General features: G+C 41.9%; 1 protein-coding gene across 3 annotated transcripts in view; it reads left to right on the top strand.

Moving 5' to 3' along the window:
• The window catches only part of LOC116570691 (histone-arginine methyltransferase CARM1-like), a 261,533-nt gene that overhangs the window by 137,494 nt on the left and 103,846 nt on the right, over positions 1–20,193 (top strand). For all 3 annotated transcript variants that reach the window (XM_032308150.1, XM_032308152.1, XM_032308151.1), the window contains exons 3-4: positions 6,998–7,104; positions 8,062–8,166. In XM_032308150.1, coding sequence (XP_032164041.1) covers positions 6,998–7,104; positions 8,062–8,166 — 212 coding nt within the window. The remainder of the gene's footprint in view (positions 1–6,997; positions 7,105–8,061; positions 8,167–20,193) is intronic.

The following is a 20,193-nucleotide window of genomic DNA, read 5'->3' as shown; positions in this document are numbered from 1 at the left end:
AAAAATAAAAAAAAGAGAGAAATTGTTTCCTTAGGTGCCCCATAAAATAAGCTCCATTTGGTAAACTTGAGCTGGTGGGCTAGAGAAGATTAAAATAGGCTGTATGTAAATTCATCAAGATAGCCAAAAGCAGTTTCTGCAACCGTGTTTAGAGTTTGACATATTATTATTGTTTTGGTTTTTTTTAAGTCCACACCATGATTATCATACTGTCAGTTGTGTTTTCTGGTATAATTTTGGGACATGTGGCCTGAACAGCTGATGCAGTCAGGCAGGTAGTACCCTTTCATGCAAAGAAAGATGCTCGTCTCGTGGTAAATAAACTGTACGGAAAGCGCTACAGACAGTATCACTTGTAAACAGCAGCTATTTAAGAGAAGCGAGCAAACAAAAACATATCCCTTCAATCTGGCTCTTTTTGAAGTAACAACACTAAGGAAATAGTCTCCATCGTCTCTTGATCCGTGAGTATAGCTCATGCTGAAGTGGAAAAGTAAGGGCTTGTTAGGGAGAAACTGAAATCAAGCTTGAGCATCAAAGGAAAGTAATAGAGTCATGGCAGCAGCACGGTTAATATGTGCAGAACAGAGAAAACGACATCTTTGTGTTTGCGGAGAAGCATGAGAAAACATGGCAGCTGAGGACAGTGTGACGACAATGCCAGTCCCACCAGGCCAGCCTCTTCCCAAACAGTGTGGAACAGTGTGTCCTTTGAAAGGAGTTCCCCTTTTACCCAGAAGTCATGACCCCACGTCAGAGGGACTTGACTTGTATTTGTCATTGAGGTCGTGTCCCCATCCATACACTCTGCCCTCAACTTCGGACTTCCAGGATATACCCAGTGGGGACCTTTTTCTTCCAGAGCAGTGGTTCTGACCCCTGTCCTCTTACCTCTTCTGCCCTGAGTGGCCAAAGGAGCCAATGTGCAAATGTGAAAGTCCGTTTAGATTTGACTGTGTTCTAACAGCATGCCTTTCTTTTCTCTAGGAGCCAATGATGGCTACTTTTAAACAAGTGGTCCCTGCAGATCTAAAGGCTTTTCTATACAAAATAATAATAATAATAATAATAATAATAATAATAATAATAATAATAATAACTTTTTGCCAAAATGTTCTCCAAAGGCAAAGTTGGCTGCTGGATTTAAAGATTCCTCTTACCAAAAGTCCCTCCCCCTAGTTTGGAGAACCAAGGAAGAGAAGGTGTCTTACTTATGTTGTGTCCCATTCTGGATTTGCACAGACCATTGCCATAGATGGAATGTTGGTGTCTCCCCCAAAGCTCGTATTTTGAAACCTAATCTTTAGATGGTGGTGTTTGAAGGTAGAGCCTTTGGGATGTGACTATAAAAGAGACCTGAGGTCCCTTGCCACTCCCACCATGTGAGGACATAACCGGAAGCTAGCAGTCTACCACTCAGGAAAGGTATCTCACCAGAACCGGACCATGCTGGTCCCTTGACCTTGGACTTCCAGCCTGGACCTGTGCGGAATGGATTCTGTTGTTTAAAAATCACCCGGTCTGTGGTACTCTGTTAGAGCAGCGGATTAAGACAGTGTCCTCCAGAGTCTGTCCTTCTGAACACTGAAGGGAGGGAGAAATCAACAATTAAACTTGTTTTCCTTTTGAAAGTACTTTTTAGAAAAAATATACATTATATGGAAACACAGACATTTCCTTTCTTTGCACACATCTGTTTAACCATTAAAATAAAAGCAAGGGTAGCTTGTGAAGAACATTCTCCCGGGAGCCATTGTGACCGAAGTCACCATAGACAAGAGTTCACTGATGCTGATTCCTCGACTTCCCTGGATGCTCCTTATTTCCCAAATCCCATAAATACATCTTAAACTTGTCAAACAAGAGACTCTCATAGAGTTGTGACTGTAGTGGCTGTAATGTAACAATACAATATTTTATAGTAGAAACGTGGTAGAGCTGATCTATCCACTTAGTGACTATTTTGGAAGTCTGTGTATTGTGCAGATGCTGGTGTGACCTTAAACTTTGTTGGAGCTTTTACATTTTCCTTTGGAGACCGTTGGTGAGTGATGTAAGACTGTCCGTGTTACTTGATAGTCATGATCTTGTTTGTGAACTAAGAATGATACTTTGCAACTTGTCACACATCCTGTTTACTAAATTAGGCGCCCATTATATTTGGCTGTATTAAAATCTCAGATGTCCCCCAGAGTAGGGAGACTTGTAATTGCTGGAATATTCAAAGGACTCTTTGTTGAACAATTGAATTTACTGTAGGCTTTGAAAGCCCAAACAGCGTACATGCCCAGGACTCAAAGAACTCACAGATGGGTGACACAGACCATGGCTGGCAGTCTTTAAGAGCTCAGAGGGAATTGGAGACATGCCAAGAGACTAGAGCGGAGTTAGTATCATCTAATATCTTCCGGGGTGTTTTAGTATGTCTGAGAAATATTATTTTATTTTTTGGTGAGAACATTTCTGTTGTCCCGACAAATTTCAGTTATACCATACACTGTTAGCAACTAAAGTCACCTTGTCATGGATTAGATCCTCAGATCTTATTATAACCCCTTATAACTAAACATTTGTATCCCTTTACCGACCTCTTCCTGTTCTTTTCTGCCCTCCAGCTGAAGGCAACCACTTTTCTACTCTTTGTTTCTATGAGTTTGACTTTTTAAAAGAAGAGTCCACATATAAGTGATAACATACTCTGTTTGTCTTCCTCTGCCTTATTTAATTTAATGCCATCACATTCTATCCATGTTGTCCCATATGACTGAGTTTCCTTTTGTATTATGGATGAATAATATTTCATTGGGGGAAGTAGATATAATATAATATATCTCGTGTGTGTGTGTGTGTGTGTGAGTGTGTGTGAGACCTCTTTATCCATTCATCTGTTGACAGAGACTTAGGCTACTTCCATGTCTTAGCCATTATGAATAATGTTGAAATGCACATGGGAGTGCTGCTATCTCTTTGAGATAATGATTTCACTTCCTTTGGATATATGCCCGGAAGTGGGACTGCTGGGTCATACAGTGGTACTATTTTAATTTTTCAAGGAACGTCCATAATGTATCTCACAGGGGCTGTACCAATATACATTCCCGCCAACAGTGCCCAAGGACTCCCTTTTCTCCACATCCTCTCTGATACTTGTTACTTTTTATCACTTTGATGACAGCCTAACAAGTGTGAGGTGATGTCTCATTGTGGTTTTGATTTGCATTTACCTGGTGATTAGTGATACGGAGCATCTTTTTATGTATCTGTTGGCCATCTGTGTTTTTGGGAAAAGGTCTGCTCAGTCCCTTAGCCTATTTTTTTAGTCAGAATGATTGTTTTGGGTTTTTTTGTTTTTTGTTTTTTGTTTTTTTCCTGCTATTGAGTTGTGTGAGTTCTTTATGTGTTTTGGATATTAACCTCTTATCAGATATGTGATTTGCAAATATTTCCTCCCATTTAATAGTTGCCTTTTTATTTTGTTGATGGTTTCCTTTGCTGGGCAGAATCTTTTTAGTTTGATGTATTCCTACTTACTTATTTTTCCTGTTGTTGCCTTTGCTTTTGGTGTCAAATTCAAAAAATCGTTACCAAGACCAGTGTTGAGGTGTTTATCTCTGTTTTCTTCTAGAAGTCTTACAGTTTCAGATCTTATGTGCAACTCTTTGATCCATTTTGAGTAGGTTATTGCGTAGGATGTAAGATACAGTTCTGGTTACATTGTTCTGCATGTGGATATCCAGTTTTCCTAGCGTCAGTTAAAAAGACTATCCTTTCCCCATTATATATTCTTGGTTTCTTTGTTGTAAATTGATTGAGTGTATAAGCCTGAGGCTCTCTAATCTGGTCCATTCTATGTGTCTGTTTTTATGACAATACCATACTGTTTAATGACTGTAGCTTTGCAATGTAGTTTGAAATCAGAAAGTGTGATGCCTCCAGCTTCATTCTTCTTTCTCAAGATTTCTTTGCCTATTTAGAGTTTTGCAGTCCCAGACACACTTCAGGATTGTTTTTCTTTTTCTGAAAAATATCATTGGAATTTAGATAGGAATGGCATTAAAACTGCAGATTGCTTTGGGTATATGAGCAGTTTAATATTAATTCTTCTAAACCATGAGCATGGGATATATTTACACTTATTTGTCTCATCCTCAATTTTTTTCATCCAGTGTCTTACAGCTTTCAGAGAACAGATAGCTGGTATCACCTCCTTGATTCTATTTATTCCTAAGTAGTTTATTCTTTCTGATGCCATCTTAAATGGGATTGCTGTCTTCATTTCTCTTTCTAGTAGTTCGTTGTTGGTGTTTTAGAAACACAGCTTATTTTTGCATGTTGATATTGTGTCTTGCAGCTCTACAAACTTGTTGGCTATAATAGTTTTTTGGTGGGGTCCTTTGGGGTTTTCTATATATAATATCATGTCGTCTGCAAATAGAGACAGTTTTGCTTCTTCCTTTCCAAGTTGGATGGCTTTTGTTTCTTTTTATTGCACGATTGCTCTGAGTAGGACTTCCAATGCTACCCTGAATAGGAGTGGCGAGAGTGAGCACCCTTGTCTTGTTTCTGGTCTTAGAGCTTTCAGCGTTTCACTGTGGGCTATGATGTCAGCTGCGGGATTGTCACCTGTGGCCTCGCGGTGTTGAGGTGTGTTCCCTTTATACCCAGTTTGTTGCAAGTTTTTATCTGACAAAGTTTTCAAACATTATTTAGTATTTTTTAAAGGGAATAAAATGCAAATATAGAAAATTATAGTTCTATAGGGTTGGTACATTTGACCCTCAATAGAACTTGATAAGCAAATAAGTAGGTCCAAAATTTGAAGGAACATAGTTAAAAACCTTGTTGAAATTAAGATCTACTAAGGCTCGGATGTTACCTCTGAGAACAAATAGGACAAATGGAAGCAAAAGGACATTATAGTTACTGGGCTTTGTAGCTGTAAGTGTGGTTGAGAGATTCTGTATGAAAAGTGTTGGCAGTAAACTGTGATGCTATTATTATAAGTAATGTAGAGATTAGATAAAACAGCAACGAAGAAAAATTACTAGGAGATTTTATCCCAAAATATAATATTAATGGTTATATCTAGGAATCATTTTTCATTTCTGGTTTCCTTTTCTAAGTTTTAAAATTTCATATGATTAAGTAATACACAAATTATTATTTTTTGATTGACTTACTAGGTGTGGGGTGAAGGTCAAGCATCCATAGTTTAAAAAATCTTCTCAGGTGATTCTGATCAAGTGTTGAGGCCCTCCATGCCTGTGGGTATTCCAGAACATAACAGTGAGGAAAGGCTGGTTGACCTGAATCTTGGGGAATGAAAAGGGATTTTATGTCAAAAGTGAATTTGAAGAGAAGAGCTAATTTTGGCCATCTAACTGGTGTAAGGTGGTATCTCAGTGTGGTTTTGATTTGAATCTCCCTAATGGCTAATGATGATGAGCATTTTTTCATGTCTCTGTTAGCCATTTTTACCCTGAAGATACAGACATAGTGAAGAGAAGGGCCACCTGTACCCCAGTGTTCATAGCAGCAATGGCCACAGTTGACAAACTGTGGGAAGAACCAAAATGTCCTTCAACGGACAAATGGATGAGGAAGATGTGGTCCATATACACTATGGAGTATTATGCCTCCATCAGAAAGGATGAATACCCAACTTTTGTAGCAACATGGATGGGACTGGAAGGGATTATGCTGAGTGAAATAAGTCAAGCACAAAGAGTCAGTTATCATATGGTTCACTTACTTATGGAGCATAAGGAATAGCATGGAGGACATTAGGAGACGGAAAGGAAAAGTGAATTGGGGGAAATTGGAGGGGGAGATGAAGCATGAGAGACTGTGGACTCTGAGAAACAGACAGGGTTTTGGAAGGGAGGGCAGTGGGGAGATGGGTGAGCCTGGTGGTGGGTATTCAGGAGGGCACGGATTGCATGGAGCACTGGGTGTGGTGCATAAGCAATGAATCTTAGAACACTGAAAAAATAAATTTAAATTTAAAAAAATAGAGAAAGAAGAGCTGGAGGGTTTCAAGTCAAGAAGCTAGGCCAGGGCCTGATTGATGTGGGAATTCACGAGGACTTCCGCATGGCGGGAGTGTGGAGGCCGTGGGGCACAAGGAGGAGGTGTACAGGGTAGCGTGCAAGGGCAGCCAAAGCCTGAGAGGCTGGAGCTCACGGGGAACGGAGAGTGTGTGGTCCTCCGGAATCCAGCGCGACTGTGAGGGAGAGACCTGGGCGCATCACCAGTGGTGGAGAGAGAGAGGATCACAGTGGTGAGGACCTCTGGGCAAGGGTGTCAGCGTTCTAAGGTCACAAAGCTCCACCACTGGGTATGCTGTGCTATCTCTGAGCAATAACACTTCTGGGATTTTCTGAGCCGTCATCTATGTATTTCTTTCCCTCAAATAATAGAAAGCATTTCCTTGTATTCAACATCTCTTCAGTTATTTTACTTTTCCTCTCTATGCCTAGAGAATACTAAATATGAAAAAAAAACTGTTGTGACAAGAGAATGAGATTTTATATATATATATGTATATATAAAATATATATATACATATATATATATGTATATATATATATATATACACACATACATATGTATATCTATTCATTATATGTATATTTTGTATTCACATGTATTTTTTTTTCCTTATCATCAACAATCACCTTCCCCAGAGCGCACACTGAGAATAAGCCTGTAAGCTTTGTGAGCACAGGACCAGGAGAATTCCCTGAGCCCGGTCTCCGAGTGACCCGTTACGCTGTGTAACGTGACACTGGTGAATGCAAATATGGCTGGCAAGTGCAAGGAAGCCTGTCGCATCTCCGAGGGGCGCCCGTTCCCACCTTGCCATTCCTTGTCACGTGTGTCCGGGGATGGACTTGCCCTTTGAGTCTTCTAATAGTTTCTCAGAATTATGTAAAAGTGCAGTGGCCAGTTGTGTGGTGCCCTCGGTGTAGAAACGGTCTGCCTTTTATCCTCACAGATCTCGGCTCATTTTCAAATACCCTGAAAAGATGCCGGAAGGAGAAAAAGGAATCCTCGGTGTTCAGCCAGCGGACAGAAGAGGCATCGGCCGTACAGTACTTCCAGGTCAGGAGATGTTTTACCCCCCCCCGGGGGGGAAAGGAGTCATTTCCAGGTGATGCACACCTGCAGACACACCTGTGGACACACCTGGGGAGGCTGGAGGGCAGAGAGGCGGCAATGGGCGTGGCCAAATAATAGAAATGCTTTCTATTATTTGAGGGATAGAAATACATAGATGACGGCTCAGAAAATCCCAGAAGTGTTATTGCTCAGAGATAGCCTTCCCACCATGCGATCCCCCGAGCAGCAGCCACGACAGCAGCCCCTGGGTTGCTCTCACTTCTCAAGTTGTCAGGACTTGGGGACAGGCGGCCGAATCTCTCTGAGCTTCAGTTTGTCGTCTGGGGAATGAAATTCATCTGGTATTTGTATGATTTAACTTGATTAGAGGTTGTACGTGAAACATTTATCTTTGTGCCTGTAACATAGCAAACTCTACCCGAGGGGGGCAGTTACAGTGCTGAGACTTGTGAGTCAGTGTTTGTTCACGGATTGGAGTGCACCCGTCCCCAGCCGGCTTGCCTGGTCACCGTAACTGTCACCACCACCTGCTCCCCCGTCCCGCCCTCGCTGCACATCTCGGTCCAAGTCCTGCTTTTCTCTCTTGTCTCAGGAGACTCCGTTTTGTCTCTGGGCTCTTTCTCTCTCTCACCCCTGTTTCCCCTCCGTCTGTCTTCTCTTATAGCCTCTGCTTTGAGAAGAGACCCTGGGCACCCATCTGGTCAGTATCTAGGCCTGGATCTCTTGCACAGAGCGGCCTTTTGGGGTCTGGGGCCAGCTTACAGTTCTGGACGTTCCAAAAAGGGCAAACGTGGACAGGTCCCTGCCCTTTTCAGAGCCTCAGCTGGCCTCCACGTTAGGCTCAGCCCCCTTGACCCAGGTGGCTGCAAGAACCGGGGGCTCATCGAGGTGATGCCTTGTGGGTTGTTGACTCTCTCTGTCCTTCTGTTTTCCTTACAGTTTTATGGCTGCATTTCCCAGCAACAGAACATGATGCAGGATTTTGTGAGGACAGCCACTTACCACAGAGCCATCCTCCAGAACCACACTGACTTCAGAGACAAGGTAATGCAGGCAGCGTGTTCTTAATCACGAACCATTTTAAGAAGCCTTGTCAATGGGCGCCTGGGTGGCTCAGTGGGTTAAGCCGCTGCCTTCGGCTCAGGTCATGATCTCAGGGTCCTGGGATCGAGTCCCGCATCGGGCTCTCTGCTCAGCAGGGAGCCTGCTTCCTCCTCTCTCTCTGCCTGCCTCTCTGCCTGCTTGTGATTTCTCTCTGTCAAATAAATAAATAAAATCTTTAAAAAAAAAAAAAAGAAGCCTTGTCAAAAACCAGAATCCAGATTACGCTTGGAAAGAATGACCATATGACCCAGAAATTCCACTCCTGGTTATATACACCCAAGAATTAAAAGCAGGTATTCAAACAACTGTTTGTACCTGAATGTTTATAGCAGCACTATTCACGATTAGCCAGAAAGCGGAAAGAACCCAAAATGCCTATCAGCTGGTGAATGGATAAACACAATGTGGTCTAGCCATACAATGCAGTATTGTGGGTGCCATTCATATTTATCTCGTCCGTAAAAATAGTGCAGTGCTGGTCCAGCCATCAACATCCGTGAACTTCCAGAATGTGCAAGTGAAACAAGTTACAAAAACTGATGCATATGATTCCACTTACCTGAAACGTCTAGAATAGGCAAATCCATAGAAAGGAAGCAGACTCCTGGTGACTGGGGACAGTCACCAGGGAGAGTGCATGGGGGGGGGAGTCCCTGAGGGGGAGGAGGAAATAGGAGCGGTGCTTCATGACTGCAGGCTCTCCTTTTGGGCTGATGGAAATGTCTTGACACTTGATGCAGACAACAGTTACATAACCTGGTAAGCGTGCCAAATGACACTGAGTTTTACCATGTAAAATGAGTAATGGTCCATTTTATATTACGTGAATTTTGCCTCCATGGAGAGATTAAGCTTCGAGTGCCAGGAATGCAAGAGACTGAACGCACTAGGTCTGGGAGGCCTGAACGGGTCAGGACCTCTCTTGCTACATAATGAATAGCTCTTATCGAGTCTCTTCACTTCAGGTTTTTTTTTCACGGACTCCACAAGTGCCTGCGTGATTTCCTTCACAAAAGGGATCTGAACAGTGAATGGCTGCTAACACATCACCCAGGGTTGCCCATTATTCTTTCACCTGTTAAATAGCCGGCCTTCAAAATACCGTGTGGCTCCTTCCATGAAGTGAGAACTTGGGGCTCCTGGGGGGCTCAGTTGGTTAAGTCTCTGCCTTTGGCTCAGGTCATGATCCCAGGGTCCTGAGATCGAGTCCCACATCAGGCTCCCTGCTCAGTGGGGAATCTTTTTCTCCCTCTCTCCTTCCCCCTCCTCGTTCTCTTTCTGTCTGTGTCAAATAAATAAATAAAATCTTTTTTTAAGAAAAGGAGAAGAAGAAGAAGAAGTGAGGACTGGTCGGTGGAATCCATAGTCCTGGGATTTAGTTTTATGTTTTCTTCCGGACACGCTGTGTGATCTTAGGCAAAACACTAACCTTGTCTGAGTCTCACCGTCTCTTCCACTGCCATAGAAACTGTAGACCATGGCCTTCGATATTTGTAGCACTAATTCCCTTGGAAGGCTGTGGTGTGACATGGAGATAATGATCCTAAAGACTCATGGCTCCCTGTGTCTGCGCCCATTTGCAAGGTTGTTGTTATTTTTTTTTTTAAAGATTTTATTTTTTTATTTGACACAGAGAGGGAGATCACAAATAGGCAAAGCAGCAGGCAGAGAGAGGGAGGGGGAAACAGGCTCCCCGATGGGCAGAGAGCCTGATGCCGGGTCGATCCCAGGACCCTGAGATCATGACCCGAGCCGAAGGCAGAGGCTTAACCCACCGAGCCACCCAGATGCCCCGATTTGCAAAGTCTTAATAGCTTCTCTTTCATCAAGAGATTGTGTGATTTTTTTTTTTTTTTTTGCCTTATCTCTATGCTATCCTTCTGATGTGCTTTCACCAAAACACTGTGACAGAGGTTAACGCTGTATAGATTTCAGACCCGAGGTCTTAAGGGGCCTTATGGCTCTGGGCCTCACCCTCTTGGAACACTGAGATTACCATAACATGAAGGAGCCCAGTCTAGCCTACCGGAGGCTGAAAGGTTGCTTAAAGAGAACTGAGACACACCAGTCAAAGCCCAGCACCAACTGCCACTCTTAGGCGTGGGGCCATCTTGGGCCACCAGTCCGGGCATCCTTCCAGCTAAATGCGGAAACATGAATGTATGTAGGCAAGACCAGCAGAGAAGCTGTCCAGCCCTCCCATGGAAGTGAGAGAAATTACAAATTGTTTCCAGGTTAGGGCACTACATTTTGATGTGGTTTGTTATGCCTCAGTAGTTAATTAAAACAGAAAATGCAGGAAAAAGTAGTTATAAATGGTCACCCAGCTAGAAGTTCATTTGCCACTGGCTTTCTTTCCTCTGTCATCTCCATTCTGCTCTTGAGCCCATCAGAGATGGTGTCATTTTGGTTTGTTTGTTTGTTTGTTTGTACTGTATTTTTCAATTCCAAAATTTCCACCTGACTCTTGTTTATGTCATCTGTTTCTTGCCTGGGACTTTCTCTTTTACCCATTGGCTTCAGCAGTGTTCACGATTGCTGGTTGGAGCTTCTTATCACAGTTTGGTCAGATAATGCTCACATCTGTGTTATTGTTAGCTTCAGTTGATTGTCCTTCCCGAGGGAACTGAAATTTTCCTGATTCTTCTTATGGCAAGGAATTTGGGGTTGTATTCTGTACATCTTGAATATTATGTTCTGAGATTCTAGGTCTTATTTAAAGCGTAGGGAGAATGTTGGGGCACCTGGGTGGCTCAATGGGTTAAAGCCTCTGCTTTCAGCTCAGGTCATGATCCCAGGGTCTTGGGATCGAGCCCCGCATCGGGCAGAGAGCCTGCTTCCTCCTCTCTCTCTGTCTGCCTCTCTGCCTACTTGTAATCTCTATCTGTCAAATAAATAAATAAAATCTTAAAAATAAATAAATAAACAAACAAACAAATAAATAAATGAAGCAAGCCTAGGGAGAATGTTGATATTTTTGTTGTTGTTTTCATTCAACTTGGTTACGTTATGGCTGCGAGTTCCACACCCCTAGGTGGCCTTCTGAGAGCTCTGGTTCTTACATCAGCTAAGTTTTTTGGAGGCTTTGACAGTGCTATTTCAATCTGCACATGTATGTCACCTGGTGGTTAGGCTGGCACCCAGACGGAGTTCTCAAAGGACTGATAATGCAAATTAAGATCATATTCATGCATGTACAGATGGATGGTGAGCCCAGGAATTTTTTTTTTTTTTTTTAAAGAAAACTTTATGGAGCTGCTTTGCCAAGCTCCTTCCTTTCCATGGTTTCCCTGGTACTTTCTAATTCCCTGGGATCACTTGTCAGTCTCTGGGCACAAAGTTCACTCTGTCGTGCATTTCTGTGACTTGGCCTGCACTGGCCCAGCAAAAAGAGGCCAAAGAAAGAAAAAAGGCAGCGGGGGATGGTCTCAGGTTTGGGGGATGACACCACCACCGAATGCAGTGGTGGGTTCCCCTCCCTCATGGTTTTGGCTCGTGTAGACAGATCCTGTCACTACCATTAGATCACAGGGGGCTTGAACACAGAAGAGAAGCAAGGGGAGGAAAGGAAGGAGGGAGAGGAGAGGGAAAGGGAAAGAAAACAGAAGAGGAAGGGAAAACCCGAGTATTTCTCCATGTTTGAGATTACAGTTTACTTTGTTGATGCCGGAGCCCAAACGGTATCTCCAGGAGCTCTTTGGTCTGTACCCTGGTTCCCATTTCTGGTGTGTTGCTTTCAGACTATGGATGGGGTAGAGGATTCGGTTTGGTGGTATTCTGAATTCTGGTGTTTCCCAGTCCACCTGCTACTGTACACTTTTCAGAGTCGTCAAGTATCTGTTTCATGCATGTTGTCCCGATTTCATAGCTCTATTCAATGGGAGAGACAGAGTGTGGCAGACTCTCTCCCACTGACCCAGGATCAGACAGTTGCCAGAAGCCAGACCTAGGTACTCTGGCGAGTGAGGACGATGGTAGGAAACAAAGACAAGATAAGAAATGGTTGTGTTTGGCCACAAGGTCTCCTATGTCTTGTCTTATGTCTTGAGGTGCCCAGGACCCTTGCCTTGCCTGTGAGACCTGCCTGGTTAACAGATAGGAAGTAAACATTCCTAACAAGAAGACCTGATTATGGCAGGTGTGCAGGATTAGGATAGAGGGGAAACACTTATTTCTTTTGACACTCTAGTTGGTATTCAGGATTGTGGGTAAGTAGTCTTACTGACCAAAGGTATTTTTTGCTAATTAAAACAAACAATAAGAACTCCAAAATATTGATCCCTTCTACACAGTTTGAAGCTGTTTCCTGGAGGTAATTCTTTTGTTTAGGGAAACTTCTCTGCCTCTAAAATTGCTTAGTTTTAATCTGTAACCTATTTTCTATTACCTGTAATCTATTTTCTATATTTCTATAATCTACTTTTAATTCTGGGGTTATAGCGTCTAAAGACTGCTTCCCAAAGTACCAGTCATATGAATAATTTGCATCGTAGGCCTTCACAGACTTTCACATGGATTATGCCACTTGACCATTTCATTTGTGTATCTTTTCATCTATAAAAATGAAGATACTGGACCAGATCATCTTTAAGGTCACTCATATCTATAACCTCATTTGATTTTGCAAAATATCCTTTTTCTGCCAGCCTGAAAGGGGTTTGTCTGCTAGTGAAATAAAATAGGCTTCTATCTGTTGGGGTTTATGAAGGTGATAATTAATCACATGGCTGATAATTAATTATATCTCTTTCCCCCTCTGAGTTCTGAACCAATTTAGAAATAGACACAGATGTCAGGTAGAAATAATAGCAGCTTTATGGCTGTTAGTGCTGATTGGAGAACAGTGCTTGGACCTGTGGCCAAATAAAGCTTCCCATTTCTTTCCCCCACAGACTGAATTTTTCCACCCATTTGTATGCTGAACAGCCAGTCTCCCTGGATAAGCCCCGAGCCTGCCCCGCAAGCGCCCATGTAGGGAACTGAAGAGCACATGCTTGAGCAGGGCGCGAGCAGGGCGAGCAGGGCGACTGAGCAGCATGCTCAGTGCTGCTTCCCAGTGTCACGAGGCATACGGCTCACTCCTACTGTGAAGGAGGAACAGGTAGGTCAGTACACTTTTTCCAGTACTGACCTCTCCCGGTAGTAAATATCCCCTCCCCTCTGAAAACTGAAATAGCTAACTGTCCCACTTTTAATCTCAAGAATCCCCTCATCCCTAGACAATCTAGAATGGCTGCTCACCCCAACTCTGACTCTACCAAATCCACCAAAAATCCAAAATCTTTTTTAATCCTTTTCTGTTTGCTCTATCACTCTGAAGACCAGTCTGCGAGTCCAGGGAGGGTGCCACCTTGTCATTAAACCCTTATATTCTTTCTTGGTGAAATTAGTCACCTAAAATGGTCATGGATGATCTGTAACAATGACTGTTATTCATTGAGAAACAGAGTACATGCAAGCAACATGCCAAGAGCATTCCATATACTGTTTCTTAGTTCAGGCTCTTAACGCAAACTATCATAGACTAGGTGGCTTAAACAACAGCATTTATTTCTCATGGTTCTGGAGGCTAAGAAGTCCAAGACCAGTGTGTCTACAGAGCTGGTGTCTGACTAGGACTCATTTCGTGGCTTATAGGTAGTGGTTTTCCTGTTAGATCCTTTCAGGGCCCAGGAGAGGAAGCAAGCTCTTTCATGTCTCTTCTTATAAGGGCACTAATTCCCATCATGAGGGCTCCATGCTTGTGACCTTACTATTTCCCGAAGGCTCATCTTCAAATACTATCACACTGAACTTTCCAAGATGGCAGAGGAGTAGGAGACCTTAGTTTTGTCTAGTCCCAGGAATTCAGCTAGATTGCTGTCAAATTATTCTGAACACCTGTGAACTCAACCAGATACCTAAGAGAAGAATTGCTGCAGTCTACAAATAGAAAACCAACCAATTTCTGCAGGGTAGGAGGTACAGAGAAGAGAAAACAAGGCAATATATCGGGAAGGTAAACTGCAGGGGGAGGGAGCCTCTGTAAGCCTGGTACCAGAAAGTGATATAGCAGAGAGCAAAATCAGAACTTTTAGAAGTCTGCTCTGGTGAGGTACTTCCCTGCCTGAAAGGTGCTCAGGTGGCAAAGTGGGGCAGAATCCTAGATGGGACAGTGTGGTCTCAGGAACCCGGGTCACAGGAAGACCAGGGTGCCTGAGTGTGGCACAGTTTCCCGGCATCAAAGCAGGGAATCCAGGGGCAGTCAATCAATGAGCCCAGGAGTGGGCTTTCAGCTCAAGGTTGCTATAAACCCAAAACCCTGGCATGGTTGGGCGACCACTCTGCAATCAGGGACCCAACAAGGGCAGAACTGGCAAGACCCCACCTTCTTCCCCCAGGGTGAGTGGTATGCGTGCACGCCACAGGAGTCTGCAGGGTTTGGAGTTTCAAAGTGGAGTCGTGTGCCTGAGATAGAAATGGTCAGTCACAGACCAGGTAACACAAAGTGTGGAGGGAGCCCAGGGAGACAGGAATGATTGTTTTTCCCTGAGGGTGCACTGAGGAGTGGGGCCCCTAGCGTCTGACTCCGGGGCTGGAGATCAGGGGACTGCCATTTTTATTTCCATCCTCTAAAGTGGCATGGAAAGACTTCAGGGAACAAAAGCCACATTGAGCAATCAGGAGCCACTTACTCAGCCTGGCCCCCTGGCAAGAGCAGTGCAATTCTGCCTGGCACAGTGACTCCTGAGAACAGCACAACAGGCTGTCCCCCAGAATACCAGCAAGAAGATCCATCTATGACCAAGTTTACCAATCACATAGAACTGCCAGCCTCCAACACAAGGGGAAAATAGTGTATAGAATTCATGGTTTTTTCCCTTCATGATTCTTCAGTCTTTCAATTTTAATTGTTTTTCTTTCCTTGTCAACATATTTTTTACTTTTTCAACTCTTTTTAAAGTCTTTTTTAATTTTTAATTTTATAGTTACAGCTTAGCCTTCCATTGTATTTGATTTTATTTTTGTGTATATATATATATGATATATATCTCATATATATGTATATATGTGTGTATATATATACACATATATATGTATATATACATATACACATATGCATATATACATATATGTATACACACACACATATATAAATATATATATACACACATATATATGTATATATTTCTTTCTTTACAATTTTGGGATGCAGTTTCTTCTAACAGACCAGGATACACATAAGATCCAGTGCATTGCTCTGTTCTATTCACATGATTATATTCTCCCCCTGTTAAACAGAAATTTTTGTTTGTTTGTTTTGTGTCTCTTCTAATTTGTTTTGTGTATATTTCTCTGGGGTCATTGCCATTTTAGTATTTTGTATTTTGTTCTCTTGTTCATCTATTCTTTCTGGACAGAATGATAAAACTGTGGGGGGTGGGTGCCTGGGTGGCTCAGTTGTTAAGCGTTTGCCTTCAGCTCAGGTCATGATCCCAGGTCCTGGAACTGAGCCCTGCATCAGCTCTCTGCTCAGCAGAAAACCTGCTTCTCCCTCTCCCACTCCCCCCTGCTTATATTCCTTTTCTCGCTGTCTCTTTCTGTCAAATAAATAAATAAAATCTTAAAAAAAAAAAAGAATGACAAGACAGAAAAACTCACCGCAGAAAAGAGAACAAGAGGCAGTATTGACTTCCAGGGATGTAATCAGTATGGACATAAGTAAGATGTTGGGTTGGACTTCAGAATAATGATTATAAAAATACTAGTTGGGCTTGAAAAAAACATAGAAAACACTAGAGAATCCCTTTCTGGAGAAATAAGAAAACTAAAATTTAAGTCAAAATCAAAAAGGCTATTAATGAGAGGCAATAAAAAATGGAGGGTCTAACTGCTAAGATAAATGGGGCAGGAGAAAGAATTAGTGATATAAAAGATGAAATGATGGAGAATAAAGAAACTGATAATAAGAGAGATAAACAACTGGATCACAAGGGGAGAATTTGAGAGATATGTAATACCATAAAGCAAAATGATACTAGAATAATTGGGATCCTACAAAAAGAGGAAAGAGACGGGCAGAAGGTATATCGAAGCAAACTATAAAGGAGAACTTCCCTAATCTGGAGAAGGAAACAGGCATTCAAGTCCAAGAGGCACAAAGAAGCCCCTCTCAAAATCAATAAAAATAGGTCAACACCTCAACATGTTATAGTGAAGCATGCAAATCTCAGTGTCAAAGAGATAATCCTGAAAGCAGGTCTGGACAAGAGGTTTGTAACCTACAAGGGTAGAAGCAATGAATTGGCAGCAGACCTAGCCACAGAGACTTGGAAGGCCAGAAGGGACTGACATGATATTTTCAGGATGCTAAATGAGAAAAATGTGCCACCAAGAATACATTATCCAGCAAGGCTGTCATTCAAAATAGGAGAGTTAAAAAGCTTCTAGGACAAACAGAAACTAAAAGAATTTTGGTCACTAAACGAGCCCTGCAAGAAATATTAAAGGGGATCCGTTAAGTGAAGAGAGAGCCCAAAAGGAACATAGACCTAGAAAGGAACAGAGACAATATACAGAAACAGTGACTTTACAGGTATCACAATGGTACTCAATTTGTATCTTTCTTAAAGATTTTTATTTATTTATTTATTTGACAGAGAGAGAGAGAGATCACAGAGAGAGATCAGCAGCCAGTTATATAAACCAGTTGATAATACAATTAAAGAAACACGTTGATAACAGTATGATAATATTAGGGGACTTTAACATCCCATTCATTGCAATGGACAGATCATCTAAGCAGAAGATCAGCAAATAAATAAGGCCTTTGAATGACACACTGGACCAGATGGACTCCACAGATATAATCAGAGCATTCCATCCTAAAGCAACAGAATACACAGAATGCACATTGAACAGTCTCCAGAAGGGATCAAATACTAGGTTACAAATCAGGTCTCAGCTGATACCAAAATCTGGGATCATTTCCTGCATATTTCCACAATGCTTTGAAACTGGAACTCAACTGCAAGAGGAAATTTGGAAAGAACTCAAATACATGGAGGTTAAAGGGCATCCCACTAGAGAATGAATGGGTCAACCAGGAAATTAAAGAAGAATTAAAAAAAAGATCATGGAAGCCAGGAGGAGAGTGGATCTCTGGATTGCAGAGCAGCCCACGTCCTCCTCCTCCTCTTCCTCTTCCTCCACCCAGGCTCTGCACCACTCTGCTACGGAAATGGAATCCTTTGCTGCTACAGCTGACTTCATGGAACAGATTCTTATCAAAAAAGACTTTTTGATAAGACTTATCAGACTTATCAAAAAAGAAAAGAGAAAGGACCCAAATAAATAAAATCATGAATAAAAGAAGGAAGATCACAACCAACACCAAAGAAATAAAATTATAAGAACATATTATGAGCAACTCTATGCCACAAATTAGGCAATCTGAAAGAAAGAGATGCCTCCCTAGAGAAGTGTAAACTACCATAAATGAAGCAGGAAGAAACAGAAAACCTGAACAGACCCATAACCAGCAAGGAAGTTGGAGCAGTCATCAAAAATCTCCCAACACACAAGATTCCAGGGCCAGATGGCTACCCAGGGAATTCTTATAAACATTTAAAGAGTAATCAATACCTATTCTTCTGAAGCTTTTCTGAAAAAGAGAAATGGAAGGAAAACTTCCAGACTCATTCTGTGAGGCCAGCATTACCTCGATCCTCAAAACCAAAGACACCACCATAAAGGAGAATTACAGACCAATATCCCTGATGAACATGGATGCCAAAATTCTCACCAAGATACTAGCCAATAGGATCCAATAGTACATTAAAAAGATTATTCACCGTAACCATTTATTTATTTCTGGGTTGCAAGGTTGGTTCAACATCCACAGATCAATCAATGTGATACACTGCACTAATAAAAGAAAGGAAAGATGTTTGTGAGGGTGCAGAAAAAAGCAGTCTTCCTACACTGTTGGTGGGAATGCTAGCTGGGGCAGTCATCTGGAAAATAGTATGGAGATTCCTCCAAAAGTTGATCCTCTTAATAGATGGAGAAAAAGCATTTGACAAAGCACAGCATCCTTCCTTGATTAAAACTCTTCACAATGCAGAGATAGAGGGAACATAGCTCAGTATCATAAAAGGCATAAATGAAAAGCCGACAGAGAATATCATTCTCCCAATGGGGAAAAACTGAGAACGTTTCCTCTAAGGTCAGGAACACACCAGGGATGTCCACTCTCACCACTGCTATTCAACATAGTACTAGTAGTCCTAGCCTCAGCAATCAGACAACAACGACGACAAAAATAAAAGCGTCTGAATTTGCTTAGAAATCAAGAGAAAAGAGGAAATTAAGGAAGAAGAAGGAGAAATTAAGGCATCAATCCCATTTATAATTGCACCCAAAACCATAAGATGCTTAATAATAAACCTAACCAAAGAGGTAAAGGATCTGTACTCAGAAAAATATAGAACTCTTGAAAGAAACTGAGGAAGACACAAAGAAAAGGACAAACATTCCCTGCTCATGAATTGGAAGAATAAATATTGTTAAAATGTCTGTGCTACCTAAAGCAATCTGTACATTCAGTGCAATCCCTATCAAACTACCATCAACTTTTTTCACAGCTGGAACAAATAATCCTAAAATTTATATGGAATCAGAAAAGATGCCTAATAGCCAGAGGAATGTTGAAAAACAAAACCAAAGCTGGTGGCATCACCATTTGGGACTTCAAGCTCTATTACAAAGCTGTCATCATCAGGGCAGTATGGTACTGGCACAAAAACAAACACATAGATCAATAGAACAGAATAGAGAGCCCATAGCTCAACCCTATGGTCAACTAATCTTTGAGAAAGCAGGAAAGAATATCCAGTGGAAAAAAATACAGTCTCTTCAACAAATGTTGTTGGGAAAATCAGACAGCAACATGCAGAAGAATGAAACTGGACCATTTTCTTATACCACACAAAAATAGACTCAAAATGGATGAAAGATCTCAATGTGAGACAGGAATCCATCAAAATCCTAAAGGAGAACAGAAGCAGCAATCTCTGTGACCTCAGCCGCAGCAAATTCTTGCTAGAGACGTTTCCAGAGACAAGGGAAACAAAGACAAAAATCAGCTATTGGGACTTCATTGAAATAAAAAGCTTTTGCCCTGCAAAGGAAATCGTTGACAAAGCCAAAAGACAACCTACAGAATGGGAGAAGATATTTGCAAATACCTTATCAGATAATGGGTTAGTATCCAATATATATAAAGAATTTATCAAAATCAACACCCAAAGAACAAATAATCCAATCAAGAAATGGGCAGAAGACAGGAACAGATATTTCTCCAAAGAAGACATGGAAATGGCCAACAGACACATGAAAAAGTGCTCAACATCCCTGGGCATCAGGGAAATACAAATCAAAACCACAGTGAGATACCACCTCACACTAGTAAGAATGGCTAAAATTAACCAGTCAGGAAACCACAGATGTTTGCCAGGGTGCAGAAAAAAGGAGTCTTCCTACACCATTGGTGGGAATGCTAGCTGGGGCAGTCATCTGGAAAATAGTAAGGAGATTTCTCCAAAAGTTGAAAATAGAGCTACCATGTGACCCAGAAATTGCGCTACTGGGTATTTGCCCCAAAGATACAAATATAGTGGTCTGAAGGGGCACGTGCACCCCGGTGTTTATAGCAGTAATGTCCATAATAGCCGAACTATGAAAAGAGCCCAGATGTCTAATGTCCATCACCAGATGAATGAATAAAGAAGATGGGGTATCTATCTATCTATCCATCCATCCATCCATCTATCTATAATGGAATACTACTCAGCCAACAAAAAAATTAAATCTTGCCATTTGCATGCCATGGGTGGAGTAGAGGGTATTATGCTAAGTGATATAAGTTCATCTGAGAAAGATAATTATCCTATGATTTCACTTATATGTGGAATTTAAGAAACAAAG

The sequence above is a fragment of the Mustela erminea genome, chromosome 12 (assembly GCF_009829155.1).
Source record: "Mustela erminea isolate mMusErm1 chromosome 12, mMusErm1.Pri, whole genome shotgun sequence".
NCBI lineage: Eukaryota > Metazoa > Chordata > Mammalia > Carnivora > Mustelidae > Mustela > Mustela erminea.
This window is presented reverse-complemented; position numbering and strand designations above follow the sequence as displayed.